The sequence below is a fragment of the Pelobates fuscus genome, chromosome 8 (genome assembly GCF_036172605.1).
Source record: "Pelobates fuscus isolate aPelFus1 chromosome 8, aPelFus1.pri, whole genome shotgun sequence".
Lineage (NCBI taxonomy): Eukaryota > Metazoa > Chordata > Amphibia > Anura > Pelobatidae > Pelobates > Pelobates fuscus.
This window is the reverse complement of record NC_086324.1, coordinates 11,701,725-11,726,225: the sequence shown is the minus strand read 5'-3', so window position 1 is coordinate 11,726,225 and position 24,501 is coordinate 11,701,725. Positions and strand designations below refer to the sequence as shown.

The following is a 24,501-nucleotide window of genomic DNA, read 5'->3' as shown; positions in this document are numbered from 1 at the left end:
CCTCGTGCTAACAAGATGGTGCTGGAATCTGGAGGAGAAGTTCATGACGACAGTTGTGACACTAGATATAACACCCAGTAGGGAGGGCATTTAACTAACCACTTAACACCTAAACCAATTAATAATGTTTACTTGTTGTTATCTTGAATTTCTTTAGTGATGTAATTATGCCTTTATAAGGGTCTGCGCACCCACTTTTTAACAGATGCCATTAAATTTTCTCGAAGTTCTTTCATTTAACCTGAACCTCGTGTCTCAGTGTGAATTTACTTCAGCGTGCACGCAACTTTATTATTTTTAATTTGGACAGGAACAGATAGTCATTCAAACTTATTGGTTTGCAAAAATTAATCTATTACAGTGTGAGTGTATGGTGTGAGTGTAACCTTAGTATATGGTGTGAGTGTGACCTTAGTGTATGGTGTGAGTGTGACCTTAGTGTATGGTGTGAGTGTGACCTTAGTATATGGTGTGAGTGTGACCTTAGTGTATGGTGTGAGTGTGACCTTAGTGTATGGTGTGAGTGTGACCTTAGTATATGGTGTGTGAGTGTGACCTTAGTGTATGGTGTGAGTGTGACCTTAGTATATGGTGTGTGAGTGTGACCTTAGTGTATGGTGTGAGTGTGACCTTAGTGTATGGTGTGAGTGTGACCTTAGTATATGGTGTGAGTGTGAGTGTTTCTCACTGTCTCCACCCAGACTCCCTCACTGTGTTGGTTTCCATGGAAACAAGCCGTGGCCCCGCCCACCCGGAAGTAGTTCCAGCATGGCGGCTCCCAGTGTGTTCTGCCCGGGGCTCTTCAGGCACAAAGTGGCGATTGTCACCGGGGGAGGAACCGGCATCGGCAAATCTATAGCGGCCGAGCTGCTGGAACTAGGTCAGACCCATCACCCTCAGCCATCCCTCCCACTGACAGCCATATCACCCTCAGCCATCCCTCCCACTGACAGCCATATCACCCTCAGCCATCCCTCCCACTGACAGCCATATCACCCTCAGCCATCCCTCCCACTGACAGCCATATCACCCTCAGCCATCCCTCCCACTGACAGCCATATCACCCTCAGCCATCCCTCCCACTGACAGCCATATCACCCTCAGCCATCCCTCCCACTGACAGCCATATCACCCTCAGCCATCCACCTCACTGACAGCCATATCGCCCTCAGCCATCCCTCCCACTGGCAGCCATATCGCCCTCAGCCATCCACCCCACTGGCAGCCATATCGCCCTCAGCCCTCCCTCCCACTGACAGCCATATCACCGTCAGCCATCCCTCCCACTGACAGCCATATCACCTTCAGCCATCCCTCCCACTTACAGCCATATCACCCTCAGCCATATCACCCTCAGCCATATCACCATCAGCCATCCACCTCACTGACAGCCATATCACCCTCAGCCATCCCTCCCACTGACAGCCATATCACCCTCAGCCATCCCTCCCACTGACAGCCATATCACCCTCAGCCATCCCTCCCACTGACAGCCATATCACCCTCAGCCATCCACCTCACTGACAGCCATATCACCCTCAGCCATCCACCTCACTGACAGCCATATCGCCCTCAGCCATCCACCTTACTGACAGCCATATCACCCTCAGCCATCCCTCCCACTGACAGCCATATCACCCTCAGCCCTCCCTCCCACTGACAGCCATTTCACCCTCAGCCATCCCTCTCACTGACAGCCACCCCTCCCACTGACAGTCATATCACCCTCAGCCATCCACCTCACTGACAGAAATATCACCCCCAGCCATATAACCCTCAGCCATCCACCTCACTGAGAGCCATATCACCCTCAGCCATTCCTCCCACTGACAGCCATATCACCCTCAGCCATCCCTCCCACTGACAGCCATATCACCCTCAGCCATCCCTCCCACTGACAGTCATATCACCCTCAGCCATCCATCCCACTGACAGCCATCCCTCCCACTGACAGCCACCGGGATCCCAGCCATGCCCGTGTAATTTCACTCCCAACACCTTCAGCCAAACCTTGTTACTGCCAGTCACTGGATTCCTGACAAGCTCCATGTGAAGGGCAGATACTGACCCTCCTTTCAGCCTCAGCCACCAGCCTAAAGGGCAGGCAGTGTATAACAAGGGCAGGAAGGCAGGGGGAATAAAGAGCAATATAGATGTGATAGAAGATATATTGATACCGGAGAAACTGACGGAAGCGAAGCACAGAGAGATGGACACAGGTTTCTTCAGGAAGGAAGAGATTCTTTATTGGATCACCGATCGGGACTCAGAGGGACTAGCGTCACCAAAATACCACAAGTTCTGAGCCCCGGACAATAGTGCAGGCTCCTTATATAGGCACATAACTCCTCCCATATTAAGCTCCACCCGCACATTCTCTTGACCAATCAACACAAATAAGAATTAACTTCCTGCTTGACCGCATGGCTTGTCCAGCACAATGGAGGAGGGGAATACTACATCCTGTATTCTTGCACATGCTCCGTACACTACTGATCGTATCTTGCCTCGTGCAACCAACTGATCGATACGTCAGCATATGCACGTACACATGCCACGTGGTGATCTCGGCCTACTAAATTTATTTTTACCGAGATTCCACCACATTCCCCCCTTTGATGCCTCTTGATATTTCACAATTACTTGAGGCATCACTTAACCTTGGTTTGCATACACCGCAAGTTACCTTGAACCAGACCAGACTTAACTTATGATGTGAATCTTCAACACTCATCTTCCTGCATTGGTTCTCCCTGATCTAGAGCCTTATACTTATAAATTGCCATTATCTGTGCAGCAGCCTTCCTCTCTGCTATATTTTCTATCAGGCTTTGCACAGACCTAACTACTAAGGGTATAAGACACGGCAGGAGTAGACACAACATTAAAATCAGTAGGACTCCACCTACCACTGCCTTAAGCCCTCCAAACCACTCATACCAGCTACCAAACCAACTACTTGGATTATACCCTTTCCATACCTGAGTAGGCACATGCGCTAGTTTAACCATATGGCTAGTAAGCTCAGCTATTGCTTGCCCTTCGTCATCTATTTGAAGACAGCAATTGCTCAGGTTAAACTTCCCACATACACCTCCCTCTACTGCCAAAAGGTAATCCAAGGCTAATCTATTTTGGTAAACTGCCGTCCTCATCCTGGTATTATGCTTCGCTAGAAGATTGAGCGCTTGTGATGTTTCGTTAGTAATAATCTCAACCACCGCCTGTAATCTTATAATACGGTTGAGCATATAAATAGGGGTTCTATAACCAAAGGTACCATCCTCTGCCCACGTGGCTGGCCCATAATAATCTATGATACGCTGGGGAGGCCATTCATCATCTTCCCAGGCGCCTATCTCTATGGGTCCCCTTTTCTTCCTATGATTCACATCATACACTTTAACACCTAAAGTCTCACCTGTTTCAATCGGTAACAAGAAGAAGGATGGTTTGAGCATACCCAACACACATGCCCCTTCCCAGTCCTGTGGCAACTCCGAATAGGCTTTCTTACCACAGATCCAGTACAAATTTGCTGGGGCTCTCCAGGTAGATGTGATGGATAAATCAAACCACACATCCTTTAAATTGGCGTATCTAGCAAACGGGTTAGATGGTTCTGAGACATTGGAAGCCGACCACCAGGTTGTATTCTTTGTATCATCATCATAAGCTTTTTGCCCTAGACAAGTTAATTCTCCTACAGAAGTATTATACATTATTCCTTTCCTTGCTATGCAAACATAACCTATGATGGAGGTCTTTAATCTCCACTCAGATTTACCTCTAACACTCATATGATAATCGGCTTGTGTAGATATTAATTGGTCAACTGCCTCAGAACCGGACATTACCTCCTTTGCTTCCCAAGGCCATTGGTCTCCCATGTTAGTACCTCCACACACATAGCAGTTGGTAACATTAAGACTACCGGCAATACTTTCGGCTAAATCAATAAACAGGTTTTTAGCATTATGGGGGATCTTATTATCTATACTCATCTCTTCATAAAAGGAATGGTATACTTGATGAGTTTGGGAGGATACCGTATCAGTCTCTATCCCTATAAACAATACTGTCCCAGGATCTAAACCCGTCCCGTATATTTGAAACCCAAATAAATTGCCATATTTGTCTAAGAACTTATCGGGGTTATTTATAAGTATATGGATGGGATTACATTCCATAGACTTACAATATGGGCTAGTCGGCAACTTAGTCACTATCATGTCTTTGTCTACTGTCTGTCCCCAAGTCGCCCACCCCACACAAGACCAATATGGGCAAAAGTTATAGTCTTTATTTGGGCATCTAGGACTTACATATTTATTTTTACTACTGGGACAAATATATTTATCATTAGACCCATACGTCCTCTCCCATCTAAGATCCCCACATACATTCCACGGCTTTCTACCACTTGATATCGCCTTACACGCATCAAATAGCAGAACACCCGAAGAATGTACGGATTCTAATACTGTCTTATTAATTAGGGTCCCCTGAGGATCTCCATTCCTGAGAGTCAACCAAATTGTACGAGGTTGATACTCCGGACTGAAGCACCTAGGTTCTCCTACTCCTAAATGGCACACACTATAGTCTATATTTAGGTATCTACATCTCGATACATCTCCTTTACACTCGTATTGTGAATGCCAAATTAGGGTTTGGGAAATATGGTTACCTGTTCTCGTAGTCTTAATGCATACCTCACAGCTAGGAGTGTCGGTACCTCTACCTTCCTGAATATAAAAACACACATAAATAAACACTATCATTAACACATCTTTCGCCGTCATCCTCAGTCTTCGTCCGTGCGAAGGCACCTCAGCTTCCAGGATGTAAGGGCTGCAGGGAATGGAGTTCTGCTCGTCCTCACAGGAGTCCCTTCGAGACTTTCCCTGGCTTATAAACTATACGTCGGTGGGCGGACAGGCTTTATTATGGCCTTCTCACTCACGCACCAAATCCCAAAAATAATACAATTTGTAATCCACAATAATTCCTCGTTACTCCGACTGAGTAGTGCGTTTTAACCGGATCTTGCAGGGATTCTCTGGATCTGCTGTAACTTGCCAAGAATCGACTGCTGCTGGTTTAACCCTGGAGTGATGTATCCACGGAGTCACTTCGGCTACTTTTATCGCTGTAGGGGTAGACAAAAGAACAACATAAGGACCTCTCCACTTGGGCCCTAACGGTACATTATTCCACTCTTTAATCCACACTTGATCTCCTGGATGATAACTATGAACAGGGGGATAAATATTCACAGGTAATCTATCTTGTACCCATTTCTGTACCTCCTCCATAGTCTTACCCAACTCTACAACCTGCTGCCGGGTAATTCCTTCTCCCAACTGACTCAAATCCCCCCTTAAGTTACCAAGTACGGGAGGTGGTCGCCCATACATAATTTCAAAAGGAGAGAGGCCCATCCTTCTGGTAGGGGTACTGCGGATTCGCAATAGAGCTATGGGTAAGAGAACGTTCCACTTAAGTTGGGTTTCCTGACACATTTTAGCCAACTGGTTCTTAATAGTTCTATTCATTCTCTCTACCTTACCAGAACTCTGGGGTCTATATGCTGTATGAAGCCTCCACTTTATACCAAGCATATGAGTCAGTTGTTGTAGGCACTGATGAACAAAAGCTGGACCATTGTCCGATCCTATAGAACAGGGTAGTCCATATCGGGGTATTATTTCTCGTAGCAGGAATCTCACAACTTCTCCTGCTTTCTCTGTACGAGTAGGACATGCTTCTACCCAGCCTGAATAGGTGCACACAATTACCAGCAGGTAACGATGTCCACCCGACTTAGGCATCACTGTAAAGTCAATTTGTAAATCGGACATGGGGAGTCCCCCCATAAACTGGACTCCTGGTGGCTTTACTGGTCCTTGTCTTGCATTATTTTTAGCACACGTTACACATCTTCGTACAATGGCCTGAGTCAAGTTGGACAATCTTGGTATGTAGAAATGTTTTCTGAGAGATTCTTCAGTGCTGTCTCTCCCAGAATGTGTCCCGTTATGATAATTTTGGACAATTTCTACCGCTAGTGATGCTGGTATGACTATTCTTCCATCTTCTAGCTGATACCACTTGTTCTCCAAATACTTTCCTGGTTCAGTCTTTAACCACTCCTCTTCTTGAGCTGTATAAACTGGAGTCCATTGGGACAGTGGAGTTGGTATAAGAGCAGCTATATACCCCACATATTCCTGTCTTCCTGATTCAGCAGCACGCTTAGCTGCACTATCTGCCATCCGATTTCCTTTGGTTACATCACCATCTCCTCTCAGATGCGCTCGACAATGTATGATACCGACTTCTTTCGGCTCCCACACTGCTTCCAATAGTTGTAGGATTTCAGCTGCGTACTTGATTTCTTTGCCTTCTGAATTCAGTAGTCCTCTTTCTTTATACAAAGCTCCGTGGGCATGAGTGGTTAAAAACGCATATTTAGAGTCCGTGTAGATGTTCACTCTTAAACCTTCAGCCAATTGTAACGCTCGTGTCAGTGCTATCAATTCTGCCTTTTGTGCTGATGTTCCTTTCGCCAGTGGCCGAGCTTCTATCACCTTGTCTATTGTTGTTACTGCATATCCTGCATAGCGGATCCCTTCTTTCACATAACTACTGCCGTCGGTATAATATTGAACATCGGGGTTCTGGATGGGAAAATCACGAAGATCTGGTCTACTTGAGAATACTTCATCCATTACTTCCAAACAATCATGTTGACTTTCTGTAGGTTGTGGCAAAAGGGTAGCTGGATTTAAGGTGTTTACAGTCTCTAAATGCACTCTTGGGTTTTCACACAACATTGCTTGATACTTGGTCATACGGCTGTTACTAAACCAATGATTTCCTTTGTAATCCAACAACGTCTGTACTGCATGTGGGACTCGTACATAAAGTTCTTGACCCAGAGTGAGTTTATCGGCTTCAGCTACTAGCAGGGCGGCTGCAGCTACGGCTCTTAGACAAGGTGGAAGTCCGCTGGCCACTGCAACCAATTGCTTAGACATGTAGGCAACAGGTCTTTGCCATGATCCCAAGTACTGTGTCAATACTCCCACAGCCATTCTTCTTTGCTCATGTACATACAGGTAGAATGGTCGTGTATGATCAGGTAAACCTAATGCTGGGGCACTCATCAAAGCCTTCTTCACATCTTCAAATGCCGTTTGCTGTTCTTGGGTCCATAAGAAGGGGTCGTGCTCTGTACCTTTGATAGCTGCGTACAGAGGTTTTGCCAGTATCGCATAGCTGGGAATCCATATCCTACAGAAGCCTGCTGCCCCCAAGAATTCTCGCACTTGTCTTCTATTCTTGGGTATTGGTATTTGGCAGACAGCTTCTTTTCTCTCTGGCCCCATAATTCTTTGACCTTCAGAGATATGGAATCCCAGATATTTGACAGTTGGCAAACACAACTGAGCCTTCTTCCTAGACACCTTGTATCCTGCCTTCCAGAGAATCTGTAGTAGATCGTGCGTTGCTTGCTGACAGATTTCTTTTGTAACTGCTGCTATCAACAAGTCATCTACATATTGTAACAATACACACTCTCCTGGGATGGACTCGAAATCCAGTAGATCTTGACTTAAGGCTGAACCAAATAGGGTAGGTGAATTTTTAAACCCTTGGGGCAGTCTTGTCCAAGTCATTTGGCGTTTTGAGCCCGTTACAGCGTTCTCCCATTGGAAAGCGAAAATACATTGACTTTCTGCGGCAATTCGGAGGCAAAAGAAGGCATCTTTGAGGTCTAAGACTGTAAAGTAAGTAGCCCCGCCCGGAATTAAAGCAAGCAGGTTATATGGATTGGGTACAACTGGATGTATACTAACAACCGCATCATTGACTGCTCTCAAGTCCTGCACAGGTCGATACTCATCTGTACCGGGCTTTTGAACAGGCAGCAATGGGGTGTTCCAGGGGGAAGTACAGAATTTTAGGATACCATACCGTATGAACTTATCCAGATAAGATTGGATGTTCTTCTTAGCCTTCTGCGGGATGTGGTATTGTCTTAGGCTTACTGGATAAACCCCAAGTTTTAGTTCAATTTTTATAGGTGGAATATTGCGGGCCAGTCCTGGTGGGTTGTTCTCTGCCCAAACTCCTGGTATGTTGAATAATGACTCATCACTCCTAGGGTTTTGGCTAGTCAACGCTGTATAAAGTCGCCACTCTTCTTCCTTTGGTACGGATAATGTCATAATAACTGAAGGTCCATTAAACTTTAAGGATGTTGTTCCATTTGGTAGGAACGTAATCTGCGCTTGTAACTTAGATAGCATATCACGTCCCAGCAATTGGACTGGACATTCAGGCATATAAAGGAATTGATGTTTTACTACGTGGCCTCCCAATGTACAGAGTCGACTTTTAAGAACCGTTTTTTCAGCACTTCTTCCAGTCGCTCCTATCACAGTAATAGTCCTTCCAGATGGAGGAGCAACTAGATTAGTCACCACTGAATGTTCAGCACCAGTGTCGATCATGAACGCACTCCTTTTTCCCCCTATTGATACATCGACCATAGGCTCCGCTCGACCAAGGGGGATGGAGCCCGGTCGGTATCAATAGTCCTCCATGACCGTGTCAGCCAATCCTACAAAGTCCCTGCCTTCTCTATCGCGGGACCTTTGCGCTGCTGGAATATACCTATCTTCCCTAACACTTCCTCTGTTCCCATTGCTCCCTCTATTACCATTACTCCCTCCGGGGCCTCCTCTACCTCTCGCTCTGCCTCTAAAGTTTCCGTAACCTGCCCTGGGTTGGTCTCTCTCGTATTGCTCTCTTTGTGGACATTCGTTCCTCCAATGCCCTTCTTCCTTGCAATACGCGCACTGATTCCTACTCAAAGGCTCCCTACTCCATCTACTATCGCCTCTATCTGGGCCCCGTCTATCTACGCCTGCGATCGCTACCGCTAGCATGTCTGCCTTTCTACGCATCTTGCGCTCTTCCTCTTTCTTACTTTCTGTTTCCCTATTCATATATACCTTATTCGCTACCTCCATTAGTTGGGTGATGGACATACCCGCAAACCCTTCTAACTTCTGTAGCTTGCGCTTAATATCTCCGTAAGCTTGGCTGACAAAGGCGGAGTTCACCATTCGGGAATTATCTGCGTCTTCCGGATTAAAGGGGGTATACAAGCGGTATGCCTCCAATAATCGGTCATAAAAGACACTGGGCGCTTCATCACTTTTCTGAATCACCTCAACTGTCTTCGACATGTTAATAGCTTTCTTTCCTCCGGCTTTCATGCCAGCAATTATAGCGTCTCTATAGGCTCTGAGTTGAACCATATCAGCACCATTTACATTCCAATCGGGATCGGTGTTGGGATAATGTGTTGCGGCCCATGCTGATGGATTGGCTTGGTTTAAAGTACGGGCTTTATCCTCTAGTGCTTTAATGGCCGCTTGATTAATTCTTGTCCTTTCCTCATTGTTGAATAAAGTCATTAATAATTGCTGGCAATCAGCCCATGTCGGGTTATGTGTCTGTACTATTGAGGTGAACAGATCAGTCATAGCTTGTGGTTTCTCAGTATACGAGGAATTGTGGGTCTTCCAATTTAAGAGATCGGTTGTCGTGAGCGGGACATATACAAAGACTGGGTCAGCATGTGCCATTTGGCCTGCGGCATCGATATAGGCTGACCCAGGATTCAGACGAAGAGGCATCTGATAGTGTTTTAATTGTTGGGCACCGGTCAACTGTCGGGTCTGTATGGGGCTACGTGGAGGGGCGTCAGTCATAGGTTCCAGTCGGGGAGAAATAGGGTATGGGGATGTGGGAGCTTGGTTTTGGGAAAAGGTTGTAAATAAAACACTTCGAGCCGAGCTAGATGAAGCTTGACCGGAAGTCTGAAGTGGCGCCAAATCAGGATATTCGGATTTAATGGGGGTTGGTTCTGATTCCGGAAGGGGAGATTTAGTACGAGAGGGGGTGGATTCTGTACTGGAGGAGGAAGCGGAAGTGGATGAGGGTAATGAGGGGAGGGTTGCAGGACTTCCTGCATTTGCGTCACTTCCTCTTAACGGAAAGTAAGGGGGCGGCAAAGGGATCTCGGACTCAGGGGGCGTGTCCAAAATGGGCCTAACACCAGTCCTAGTGGACAAACAAGTCCTAGCTACCATGAGGCGACATTGCTCCTCGTGGCATGTCTGAAGCCATTTTGGCGAGTCATTTACGGCCTGTCTCCAACAATCAATATAAGGAAACTGGCCGTAAAGTTCAGGCCTACCCGATACAGCCACGTGTAAGCGCTGTACCAGAGTTGGATCCAAACTGCCACGTGGCGGCCATGCCGCAACCAAAGTAGGCCACTCCCTAGTACACAAAGTGACCAAACGTACAGGAGACATTTTAACCCCAAAATCACAAGTTTTGAATCCCTTTTTAAAATTCTTCACCATACAACCTAAGGGATCCGGAATCGTTGACTGCGACGCGCCCATACTTATCAATGGAACGTCGCTGACAACGAATACTATGCACGCGTACTATTCAACAGTCACACCCGTTTCCTCTGGCAACAGCACCACGTGGTACAGTTACCAAGTGAAACGTATACAATAACACAATAAACACTCAGGGAATTCCCGTACACACACAGCTGTTACACCAGTCACTAAATAATCAATATTATGCCCTTTGGCGTAACTATACAGTCACCCACGCTATAATTCTCTATATATGAATTACCCGTCTATAACACACCCCAGTAACATCGTCTTTTACAAATAGCGGTTACAGTACGGTTAGCATAGGTCAAAGCACAAGTTAAGGTCACAATACAATTATTAGTGGTTATGGTGTTAAACATGCAATGGACGACAATGATTAGTACTTATATACAGTGTCAGTAAATATACAGGGTTATGGTACCGTGCACTATAATACAGCAACACACTATTAACACTCTCGCTAGACGGCTGAGCTCGCGCTATCTAACAAGATATACACTTTACTAAACAATCTTTAACACATTTACAATTCCCAACTAAACTATTGGCCAGTACCTTGAATGGACTACCTAAAACTATATACACCCGTTTTGGTTAGCCACACTGCCCAATCACCACATATAGCGAGCTAGAGAACCGAATTTACACAGGCGCCTCTTAGTCGCACTATCAAAAGTCTAGTGGGTTCCAAATTTACACGCCTTCCCACTTAGCCCAGATAGGTTGAGAGCTAGCGAACCGAATTTACACAGGCGCCGCTTAGTCTCCCGGTCCCTCCGACCTAGCGAACGTAATATACACCCTAGAACGCTAGTCTAGACAAGACACCGGTGTCCGGCTAGGGCTATTTACACCAGAGCCCCGCCTGACTAACAAAATCAAACGGTCTGACTAAAGAGCGTTCGATCGAGCGGTGCGCCTTCGCTCCTTCCCTCCGACAGAGGGGGCAGATACACAGATTCAAAACCCCTTTGGGCCTACCGCACAATCGGTATACCCCTAGTGGGTCCTGCCGTCTAAAACAGCAGTTGTCTTACCTCCTCGTTCCTGAACCTGAGTTCACACTCATCGACGGGGACACCCCAGCACTTCTCACGTAGAGGCCGATGATCTCCTGGACAACAGACCAGTGGCGCCGAGACGAAGGGAGGTCCACGCAGAAGTTCAGGGGTGCAGCCGTAGAGAACGTGGGCAAAGATAGACCGTCTCACGCCTCTGCCTCTCAGCTACCGTTGAACGATGAGCTTCCCGGCCAATGCACCAAATGATACCGGAGAAACTGACGGAAGCGAAGCACAGAGAGATGGACACAGGTTTCTTCAGGAAGGAAGAGATTCTTTATTGGATCACCGATCGGGACTCAGAGGGACTAGCGTCACCAAAATACCACAAGTTCTGAGCCCCGGACAATAGTGCAGGCTCCTTATATAGGCACATAACTCCTCCCATATTAAGCTCCACCCGCACATTCTCTTGACCAATCAATACAAATAAGAATTAACTTCCTGCTTGACCGCATGGCTTGTCCAGCACAATGGAGGAGGGGAATACTACATCCTGTATTCTTGCACATGCTCCGTACACTACTGATCGTATCTTGCCTCGTGCAACCAACTGATCGATACGTCAGCATATGCACGTACACATGCCACTTGGTGATCTCGGCCTACTAAATTTATTTTTACCGAGATTCCACCACAATATATCTCTCGCTCTCTCCTACAGGGCCACACTCCACTCTCCCCTCCAGTTCTGCTACTTTCCCACCATGTCTATTTGCTGTCTCCCTCAATACCCTTCCTAATGTGTTTTTATACCCCACCTGCTCTAGATTGTAAGCTTGTTTGGGCAGGATCCTAAACTACTTTTTGTTCCTGTTACACTTTGTTATTGTCTCGTTTGGTAAATTCCCCTCTTATCGTAAAGCGCTGCGGAATAAGCTGGCCCTATATAAATACCAATAATTCTAATATAGGATGTTCTATCCCTCTATAGGAGTACTAGAACATCCAGGAGCTTTTACTGAGAGTTTACAGAGAGCAATGTCAGTGTGTGTCAATGCATTTAGCAAAACTAACTGCAGGCATCCCACATTATTATGTTGTTAAATTGGAGAGTTACACATGGCATGCAATACAGTGGTTTGTTTATTCAATAAGTAGGTTATTATTGTGGAATGTGAACAGAAAATGAACACAATATCTGGGATTGAAAACCAGTACTTAATCTACTCTACTCCCATCTTGACAATGTTCACATTAAAATGAAAATTCAATGTTTAGTGAATAAATCCTTAAATATACAGAATGCATTGGCAGGATATTCAGGTATTTTTCTACTGTATTTCTGCTGCGCCTGACTTTATCTTATCCCTTCATATTTCTATTTCAGGGTTTTATATATAATTTTTGTATAAATTGTAATTTTTTTTTCTCAAAACTTTATGGTAGACCTGATCATTTTTGGAAGTGACCTGCTATTTGTCTCCCAGGTTGCAGTGTGGTCATCGCCTCCCGTAACCTTGGACGTTTAAAAGAAGCCGTGATAGATCTCACAGCTAAAATCTCCCCTTCAACTCCCTCTGTAGTGACACCAATTCAGTGTAACATCCGCAAAGAGGAAGAGGTATGGGGAAACATCGCACCTACATTTTAGAATGCTAATTTGGCTTTTTATGATAAAATCTCGTTGTCTTTAATCATATACTGTGTTGGATTATGAGTGAAAGGGTTTCCCCCCCCCCCCCCAAAATGATTGTAAAAGTACAAATAACTGAATTGATTTCATTTTTATTTGGCCTTAAATTTGAAATTCATAATGTGTAATTTCTTTACAGCAGACATTTGAGTCACATCATGTCATCAAACCAGTAAGAAAGTTATTAGATTATCATAACGTTTATAGCATTTTTGGGTTCTCCAGCTTCATAAAGGTTACTAACATGCTGACATATTGAAAGTGTTACACAATACACAGCGACTCCTGCTAGTATTTACAGACTGAGAGATTTTCCTCTATAGGTAGAATCCCTTGTAAAATCTACGTTGGATCTCTACGGGAGGATTGATTTCCTGGTAAACAATGGCGGAGGTCAGTTCCCGAGTCCCAGCGAAGCAATCAGTTCCAAAGGGTGGAATGCGGTGATAGAAACTAACCTCACAGGAACATTTTATTGCTGTAAAGCAGGTAAACAATAAATATGGCTACAGATATCTGAGTCTGGACAGAGGTTGACTGGATTGAATGAATCGGCGATGAAGGAGGTGAGTGAGAGAATGAAGCAGATATGGAGGATGTGTGAATGGTATATTGTTTTAAACGTAGACCAGCCATGGGCTTGTTATAAAGAGGAATATTTGGAATAGAAGTGTGTGAATATATATTTATTCCCATGGTGCAGGGAGTGTGAGACAGGGATTTAAAGAATTAGGTAAAAAAATTCTGATCTACTAACCCCCTAATCTCTCACTGGGTCAGTGTATAATGCCTGGATGAAGGAACACGGAGGAGCCATTGTGAATATCGTAGCAGACATGTGGAAGGGGTGTCCTGGCATGGCGTAAGAATTTTAATTATGCATCTCTACAAGCTCCACAGAAATTAATATTTCACAATTGTGAACTGGAGTTAATGAAAGAAACAAACAATGTTGCATTAACCATACACAAATTGAGTGTAAACATTGACATTTTCATGTAATTTGCATGAAATCTAGTCCAGAGATTGATAAAAAAAAAACTGCTATAGCATATAGCTATAGGCGCTCAGACCACTTCATGTCAGTGTCCTGTCTGTTCTTTTTATGTTTTGTTGCCACTTTCAGTAAGCTGTACTGTTTGTAATGCCTTTGCGTTCCTTACAAATACCTATAAGCTGGCTATTTGACCATTTTTATTTATCAATTTTTGTCACATCTACTGTATGGAAAAACAAACAAACCAAAAAACACATCATTTTTGCTTTATACTAACATTTCAGACCCTGTGTGTAATATTACAAGATAAATTACTCTGTAAAACTTTTTATTCCCCAAATCTTTTTATAAAGGCTGAACAAATAAGTGAAGAATAAAAATGTTGTTAATTAACATAATTCTATTTTTTACATTTTCCATCAAAGCAATATATCCACAAAATCGCCCAGTTATGTTTATAATCTAATTATGCATCCCTTACTTCAAATAACTATTATGCTGATATTGTCTCACTCAAAGTGGTAGGAAATGAAGGGGTTAATGTACAAAATCCCATTCTGCTCCTCCAACTATCCAAAGCTTTATCAGTCTTCCTGAAAAAAACAAAAACGACAAAACAGACACTATAAAAGGCATGTTTATTTATTTTGTTTGTTTACACCATTAGTTTATTAATCAGCCACAAAGCACATATTACAGCATTCTTTGTGCTTCTCTGTTAATTAAATTACCATGATTAATGCCGGTCTTGGTATGCCGGTCTTAGTCTCTCCCTGTCAATGCTTCTCTCACGCCCTTTCATTTTTATGTCTCCTTGTCAGCGTAATTTGTGCTCGAACATATCTAAATCTTACATTTCCTGCCTTTATTCCACAAGTTGCACCTGTAGTTATAATTCCATTCTTTTATATGATTTTTTAACATGTCAATAATTAAGCCACTTCTCCTTTGTCCGTAACAGCCATACTGGAGCAGCTCGAGCAGCTGTGGATAACCTCACCAAGAGCCTAGCTATCGAGTGGGCACACAATGGTGTTCGGATCAACTCCCTCGCCCCTGTGAGTAAATATCATCTGCATCTTTTACTTGCATCACTATCCCATGTTACTTGTGTAGCCGTTATATCCCTGATCAAACAAGTGGACTCCATGAGCTCATGCTTAGTGGAATTTAACTATTAGCTATGTGACTGTTAACACTGTTACAATGTAACTAGTTTGCTATCCGCCTTTTGCTTCAATGTCTAATTATTAATACCTTGATTATTCATTCTGCAGGGAACAATCTTTTCAAAGACTGCTGTTGAAAATTACAAAGATATGGGTCCAAGCATGTTTCAAAACTATATCCCAAAAATACCTGCCAAGCGACTGGGGCTTCCTGAAGAGGTAACATTATGTACATTTGTGACCCAGGACTAATGAACTTACTGATATGTACCCACAAAGGGGATTATTCACTAAAACACATTGTTCTAAACTGAAATGCAAATGGAAAAATGCAAGCTAACATAGCTGTTGCAAACCTGTTGGCCAATTAACTTGAATAAAATTGCAGAGAACAGCACACCTTTGTGAACACGACTTCATTGAAGGGCCTGAGGTTTTGGATAGGTATCTAGAAGGTCTACTTTGTTATGCGGACTTTATTAATCGGTGAATGGTGGGTCTAAGACATCACTCGTGGAAGGGCTAGGCATAGCGTAGTCAATTGGGTTTGAGGGTCAAGGCAGCAACAGTTCGTAAGCATGAGGTCAAGTCCACGTCCAAACATAGACAATGGTGTGTAATATGAGGGGGAAGGGCAGTGGTCCAGGAAAGACCAGGACCGAAAGAACACTGGATCTTTGCAGCAAATGCATCGGACCAACCGAGCACCAATATAGGCATTAAACACTCGTTCGTGCCATTTGGGAGGCCACAATGCATGGGTGGAAAAAAACGATTCCAGAAAAGGGTGCAAAGCACTCCAATTCCATTTTGAAGGACACATGAGACCTCTGTGGTGCCAGTTACTACAAGACCATGAGATCGATTATCGCAGAGGAAGCAACTTTTGCCAAGTGACTTGTGGCCTCAGTGACACCAAGTGTGATCAGAGTTACCACATGCGCAACAGATATCCTAACATCTGGACGCCTCCGTCATAGGAAACTAGGTATCTAGTTAGGGGCCTTATGGTGGCTCTGACAGATGACTAAGGGGCTTATGGTGGCTAGGGCCTTATGGTGGCTGTGACAGATGACTAAGCTGTGACTAGAGACAAATTAGAAAACAGATCAGCTCTTTTTGCTTAAACTTCATTTCACTACAATTTGTATTTTTTTCTGTCATATGGTGGCAGTAACTCATGGGTTTTGCTCCTCCCTGTGGACAAGACATTTAACAAGCATCTTGATTAAAAAGGACCCTCCCCCTTGTCCTATAAGAAGCAGAGCCGCAAAACCTACTCCAGTCTTCTTTCTTGTCCCGATAGGGAAGGACAGGACATTCACTGGGTGTCACGTTTACATAGATTGATATGGAGCGCAACTGCAGATTTCTTAGGACTTAAATTGATGATTAGGAAAATTAGAGAATAATATAGGAATTGTATTTTATGATATAGGAAAATACAGGTACTGTATCTTTAATTACTTCGCTGTTGGTTTGATTGGAGTAAGCAGCTTCCTATATACATGCAATCTAGCACATTGGTGTTTGCAAGTTTTAGGGAAATGTAGAGAGCTATAATTGAAGTTGTAACAAAAGAGATTCGTTTTGGGTTTAGAGATAGCAGGTCAGGAAGCAGCTGGAACCTGAATGCTTAACGGACTTGAGAGCAGACTATGGAAGGAATGCTCAGCAGGCTTGAGAGAGGGAAAGCTTTTATCACAGATGAAACAATTGACTTAGCTTCCAGAGGGTGGAAATCAGGTTCCCGGAGTTCTCCTCCGGGGAGTCTCTTTCTGAGACAGGATGAGAGAAGTCCATATACTAGCCATGGCCGAGGAGAGGAAAAGGAGGTTAGTTCGAGTTCCAGTCCGGTTCGGTACACAGGTATGTTTGCAGAGAAACTTTTAGCCGGTTTGATATCGCGGTAACGCTGTTCAATAATCCAGCGTCTTGTATCTGGCGCGGTCGCATTATGTAGCGTGGCGAGACCGCGTCAGAGAGGGGGTGTGGCTAAACTCCGTGAACCCGGAAGAGACAAGGAATTACCAGTAGTTGGGGCATGACACTGGGTGAGACACACGGGCTGTCTGTCTGGGGGATCTGGTCCGAGAGCTGCCCGGGCGGTAAGCTGAGAGACCCATGCTCCTTTTTTTTTCGTTACGGAGCAATCAGAGGTTGGTGTTCTATATGCCGAGAATGGTTCCGGCAAAAGGCTTCCGGGAGGCGGAGCTTGTTGCTGAGCAAGCGCACAGTGGTGGAACGCATGCCCGGGTGGTGATGCGTTCCACCTAAGCTTCCGGGTGCGCAAAAACGCATGCGCAATCCGGAAGCTTAAAGAGATATGCACAGAAAAAACGTGAAAATTTGATTTCTGGCGCAAAAAAAGAGCTGTGCTGGTACCCACTGACTGCATGGATGCAGGTCAGAAGAGGTACGCCGTGTCACCTGCCCCCCCCACACGGCTCAGAGGTATTTTGAGGTAAGATTAATATAAATCATTACTTTAAAATATTTTCTGAAGAATCATGGGATTTGACAATCATTCTAAGCCTCCGTTTTATATTTCTCTAACAGATATGTCTAGCCCAGCCTATCCTGAGATGGACAAGGAAAAACTAGCTACCCCCATGCTTAGAAAGGCTACGGTAAAATCCAAACATCTAGTTTGCAGTGATTGTGCAACTCCTCTTCCAGACGGATCAAGGAAGAAAATATGCAGTCAGTGACTGCAAACTCTTTGGAAAGAGATAAGCAAAAGGATATGTAATCTTTCCTAACCTGGTTCCAAGAGAATCTGGCCCAAACCTTGGAGACTATTAAAGAGTCTAAAAAGGTAGAATCCCCTATACAACAGAGGATCAAGAAAAGAAGATCATCTACATCTGAATCATCATTCCGGAGAATGTATTTCCTCTATAGACTCGGATGAATCAGGATCCTCATTAAGTGAACCGTCGGGGTTTCCTTCGGATGCAATCCAAAAATTTACTAAAGAGGTTAATCGAACAATCCTGCCTCAGGGATCTGAGAATCCCAAAAGAGGTTTTTGTTCAACAAGGCCTGGTTGATCTAATATTCAGGGAATGGAAAAACCCTGAAAAACGTGTCTTCATTTCCAGACACTTCAAGGATATCTTCAAACTGGCTGGCGAAGTTATCTGGGAAGATCTCCCAAAAGTAGATGTTCAGGTGGCGCAGATTGCTAAAAAAACCACTATCCCTATAGGGGAGACTTCAGCTTTAAAGAACCAGGGTACAGGAATTACCAGTATAAAAATAGGAGATCTTATCAAGAGAGACCACAATTTTTTCAAAGAAAGGATAAAAATCGGAGATTTGAACAAAGTGAGGTCAAAAGAACCTTCAGAGACAAAGAGAGCCTTTTTTTAAATATATTCTTTATTTTTCGTGCTGACCGGTTTCAAAAGAACATGAGTGGCTTACGCAGAAGCCTATTTTGTGATTCAACGGTAGGTATGAATGCACGCAATACAGTGTTATTGGTACCTTTTTGAGTTTCGTAGCCTGTGACCTGCGCAGAGGCCGGTTAAGGTGTCTATTGCTCCAGTATCTGTCAGCTTTTTCCTTTTTTCTCTTTTCACATACAGTGTAACATTTCATAGCATAATAAACCATATTAAAATAAAATAAAACTAAGTAGTTCAAAAGCACGTGAGATTTCGCTATCCCGGTTCTGTCATTTCTATTTGTCTTAGATGTCGTATTGTTCCCATAAAGAGAGACGTTTTTGACGCCAGAAGTGGGGGAGGAAGGCTCCAATATTTTTTTTCCAGTATGGGAACAGACCACAAAAAATCCGTGGGTTCTAAGGCTTATCCAACGGGGACACAAGATTATTTTTACGGAGAAACCAAGAGCAATGTTTCTGCTATCAACATACCAGTCTTCAAAAAGAACTCAGGCTCTATATTGTCAGACCATGCTTCTTCTACACAAAAGGGTGATAGAAAGAGTACCACGACAACAAAAGTTTCGGGGAGTCTATTCAAGATTTATTTCTGGTTCCAAAACCAGACCTCTCTTTTCGGCCCATTCTGGATTTAAGGAATATAAACCGGTTTATCCCCTATCACAGATTTCGCATGGAGTCAATCGCTTTGATTTTTCTTCTCTTACAAAGAGGCGACGTTATGGTAAAAATAGACTTAAAGGATGCTTATCTACATGTTCCAATTGCTACCACTTCAAGAAAATATTTAAGATTTGCGATAAAAAGAGGAAGTTCCACCGTTCATTTCCTTTTCAGGGCTCTGCCGTTCGGTCTGTCATCCGCTCCAAGGATATTTACAAAGATCCTATTTCCTCTAACAGCTCATTTGAAGGAATTGGGAATTTCAATTAGCCCTTATTTGGACGACTGGCTTCTAATGGCACATACAGAAAAACAGCTGCGCAAGGACCTGCAGGTCACTATAAGAGTTCTTCAAGACCATGGCTGGATCTTAAATCTAAAAAAGTCAGTTTGCGTTCCAACAAGAGAAATAGAGTTTCTCGGCTTCAAGATCAATTCAGTCTCCATGTCAATTTTTCTTCCCAAACGAAAAAGGAGGAAAATCCGAAAAACGATTTCCAATCTCCAAAGGATGGGAAGTTCTTCCTTCAGACAGGCCATGGGCGTTTTGGGACTTCTAATTGCCACTTTTCCGGCAGTCAAATGGGCAAGGTCAGAGGTCAGACCATTACAGTGGAACATCCTGACTACCTGGTCAATAAAAGAGTAAGATCTAGACGAAAGATTCTTGTTATCCCCTCAAGTGAAAACTCAGCTTGCTTGGTGGAAAACCTCAGAGTGCCTTTCAGGAGGATTATTTTTTCGTCCAAAGGACTGGCTAATAGTCACTACAGACGCTTCAAACTCAGGTTGGGGAGCGCACTTAGGCTCCACCATGTTCCAAGGAAAATGGTCGTCCAGGGAGGCAAAGGAATCTACAAATTTCAGAGAATTATTAGCAGTTCTGTACGCTCTACATCACCTCAGCCCTTGGTTACTTCAAAGAGCGGTCAAGATCCAATCAGACAATCGTACAGTAGTCTCTTATATCAATCGCCAAGGAGGAACCAAAGTAAGGAAGCTTTACAGTCTTTGTGCAGATATTATGGAATGGGCACAAAAAATCTGGAAGACATCGCGGCAGTTCACATAAGAGGCAGCGACAATATAATAGCCGACGATCTAAGTGGGACCAAAAGGAATGGTCATTGAACCCAGACATTTTCAGAATCCTGACAGATTCGGAGTACCGGATGTAGACTTGATGGCAAGAGCTTTAAACAAGAAGGTTTACCATTTTGTCTCCCTATTCAGAACAGATCAACCCAATTGGATAGATGCTCTATCAATAAAGTGGGACTTTCGCCTGGCTTACGTCTTTCCACCTCTGCCATTAATCCCAAAGGTCCTCCTCAAGATACAAACAGACAGAGCGAGAATATTGGGAATAATCCCTTATTGGCCTAACAGAGTCTGGTTTTCGGCTCTAAAGAAGATGACCATCAATTATTGGGAGCTTCCCAGATCAAACCTTCTCATCGTGAACAGGGACCTGCCCTTGAAAGTGCTTGAAATATTCAGGTTGACGGCTTGGCTACTGCAAGGCTGATCCTTCGAAACAAAGGTTTGCAAGAAGACAGAATAGCGGTCTTACTAGAAAACCGACGTCTAAGATATACTTTAGGATTTGGTCTAAGTTTCTTCACTGGTGTAAGGATCACCAGTTCCCGGTTTTACATCCATCCATAGATAACATTCTCCATTTTTTACAAGATGGGTTTGAAGCTGGCCTGGGAGTCTCCACTCTCAAAGTTCAAATATCAGCCTTGAATTTTTTTCTACTTAAGGATTTGTCATCCAATGTTTTCATCAGAAGATTTGTTTTAGGTCCATCAGCCTCAAAAGACCACCTAAGCGATCGGTGTTTCCAACTTGGGACTTGGCCCTGGTCCTACAAGCTCTTAGTGTTCATCCTTTTGAACCTTTGGAGGAAGTTCCATTAAAGATTTACTCTCTTAAAGTTTTGTTTCTGGTAGCCATCCCGTCGGCCAAAAGAGTGGGAGAACTTCACGCTCTATCCTCCTCGGATAAATTCACCAAATTTCACGAAGACAAGGTGGTTCTTTATCCAAGACCGTCTTTTCTACATAAAGTATTGTCTTCAAAGAATATGAATCAGCCAATTATATTACCTTTTGTTTTTTAGCGATGCCTCGTCTCCTCAAGCGCTCAGATGGAAAATATTGGACGTCAGAAGAGCGTTATTTGTATATTTAGACAGAACAAAAGAATTCAGAAATTCTGACCATCTATTTGTTAATTTTCAGGGGCACCTCGAGGGCAAGGTAGCTTCCTGCGGTACCTTATCCCGTTGGCTCATTCAAGCTATCGAATTGGCGTATTCTTCGACAGGTCTTCAGTCTCCAGCTACAGTCAAGGCCCATTCTACCCGAGCAATGGCTACCTCATGGGCAGAAAAAGCACTTGCATCTCCAGAGGTCATCTGCAAGGCAGCGTGCTTGTCGTCTTTCAACACCTTTATCAAGCACTATCGGCTAGACGTATTCTCTGCCTCTGAAGCTGCTTTTGGGCTAAAGGTGTTACAAGCTGTTGTGGCCTAAGACCCGCCCAGATGGGTATCTTGCTATATCCCATGAGTTACTGCCACCATATGACAGAAAAAACAGACATTTTTACTCACCGTAAATTCGGTTTGTTTGCAGTAGTTTTTGTCTGTTTCTTTACTTGTCACGTACTGGGGTAGGTTTTGCGGCTCTGCTTCTTATAGGGAAAGGGGGAGGGTCCTTTTTAATCAAGATGCTTGTTAAATGTCTTGTCCACAGGGAGGAGCAAAACCCATGAGTTACTGCCACCATAGTAAGAAAAAAAGAATTTACGGTGAGTAAAGATTTCTGTTTTCTTCACTGCAGTGAGTGAACACACCTTGTTTATGAATTGGCACATTAAAAGGGTTACTCCAAACTTCAGTGATTTAAAGTTGTCCTGGTGCAAGGAATCTGTATGTACAGTATTTAATTATAAAGAAGTATGCGAAGAAGTAAGTCCATCTCCGGCTGCATCATTTCCTGCCTGGTGTGGTGTATCACAAATTAATATATATATTACACAAGGTTTGTCTACATTAAAAGGTATTTATTTAGAAGGCAACAACACAATACTATAAATGTATCACAAACACACAGCCCAGACCCACGGAGCAACAACCCTTTTAAATCTATCTATCTATATAGTAATCCCCTTCCCCACACGTTTGATCTCACCCACGGTTAGGCCTTCACATCTAGTAATGGCTCACTGCTGCAAGTCCAACATCACACCCACCAAGGAAGAAAAGGAAGCAACAGAGTGTAACATGGTTCACCAAGATAGCACATGGCGTCTGCACATCTGCTCAGTAGCACATCCAAGAAGGAACAGAGGAATGAGGATAGAGGGGGAGTGGCTATCTCTTTCCTGACTTGTAAATTACCATATCAATTACCATATCAAAGTAAAGCTTATCCCCCTGTAAGAAAGATCTACATGAACTTGATCACATGACCCCTGGTCACCATGCTAGTTTGATGACAGAATGTCACCACACCTGGAACGAGCGTTCTTGGCTAGCTAGGTTAAATCTGTGCATACAATATATTTGGTGTCTGCACACCGCATGCTGGTTACACAATTAACAAATGATGGCTGTTCCCTCTATCTCTGGTGGCCTTTGTTTATGCTTTTGTCTTACTGATAATGTGTTTTACATCTCATTTAATATGTCAATCCACAGATTTCACCCATGGTGTGTTTCTTACTCTCTCCTGCTGCTTCCTACATCACTGGAGAGACGGTAAAGGTGGATGCAGGACAGAGCTTGTACCATCCCTTCTGGGAAGTGACCGGTATAAATGGGGTTTTATTGATTTAATCAAAGATTTTAATATAAAACCTAAGCACTGGGTCATTCCAATATTTCTAAATATAAAAAAATCTAACTATTCTCTTCACAGATCACAACAGGTGGCCTGAAGCTCCAGAGGGAGAGAATGCCAAAGCTTTGAAAAAGATGTTATCAGACATCCCTCCACACAAACTGTGACACGTTGGAATGCTAGAATGACAGCGTGGCTGAATCAGGAAACACAGAATTAATGAGGCATTATTTAATTATGTATTTGTAATCAGAATGTATATTGTTTGTGAATGTTATACAATATACCTGTTATCAGTATTTCATAAAACAAGATGCAGCTTTTCAAAGATTGTTAGACCGCAGCCTGAAGTCCTGTCTCTGTTGGAGTCCCTGAAGGCTCTGTCCTTGGTCCCCCTTCTATTTTCTCTTTATACGGCCTCTCTTGGCAAACTAATTACCTCTTTTGGATTCCACTACCACCTGTACACTGATAACACCCAGATATATCTCTCCTCTCCGGACCTCTCTCCTACCGTCCTGCAACGTGTCACTGCTTGGCTTTCTTCCATCTCTGACCTCCCACTTTCTATCCTCCCACTTTCTGAAACTCAGTCTCTCTAAAACTGAACTCATTGTCTTTCCTCCCGATACTGATACTCCTCCTGCCCGCTCCCTTCAAGTCAGTGATATCCACATCAGTCCATCCTTGCAAGTCTGGTGTCATACTTGATTCTGGCCTCACATCCAGTAATCCAGTATGTTGCCAAATCCTGTATATTCCACCTTAAAAACATAGCCAGCATCCACCCCTTTCTTACACAAGATGCTACCGAGGAGCTTGTCCATGCTCCAGTGATTTTCTGCATGGATTTATGTAACCCTCTCCTGATTGGTCTTCCCAAAAGCCATACTGCTCTGCGACAGTCCGTAATGAATGCTGCCGCCAGACTGATTTTCCTCTCTAGTCGGTCCTCTCACACCTTTCCCCTCTACCAGTCCTTACATTGGCTTCCTGTATCCTTTAGGAGTCAATTCAAGGTACTAATTCACACCTATAAAGCACTGAACAATTCTAACCCCTCTTATATCTCATCACAGATCCATAGGTATGTCCCTTCTCGGTCTCTCTGCTTTGCCCGTGACATTCTCCTGTCCGCTACTCGCACCCGTACGGCCAACTCACGTTTGCAGGACTTCTCGCTGGTGGCTCGCCTCCCATGGAACAG

At 43.9% G+C, this 24,501-nt stretch overlaps 1 protein-coding gene across 1 annotated transcript; it reads left to right on the top strand.

The window, feature by feature from the left end:
* The first annotated feature begins 747 nt into the window (after positions 1–747).
* On the top strand, positions 748–23,800 carry LOC134570612 (peroxisomal trans-2-enoyl-CoA reductase-like). Its single transcript, XM_063428541.1, has 8 exons — positions 748–880; positions 12,994–13,127; positions 13,523–13,688; positions 13,980–14,061; positions 15,158–15,254; positions 15,474–15,584; positions 23,153–23,264; positions 23,373–23,800. The coding sequence occupies exons 1-8, from the start codon at positions 769–771 to the stop codon at positions 23,459–23,461; spliced, it is 903 nt and encodes a 300-aa protein (XP_063284611.1). The 5' UTR covers positions 748–768; the 3' UTR covers positions 23,462–23,800.
* The last annotated feature ends 701 nt before the right edge of the window (positions 23,801–24,501 follow it).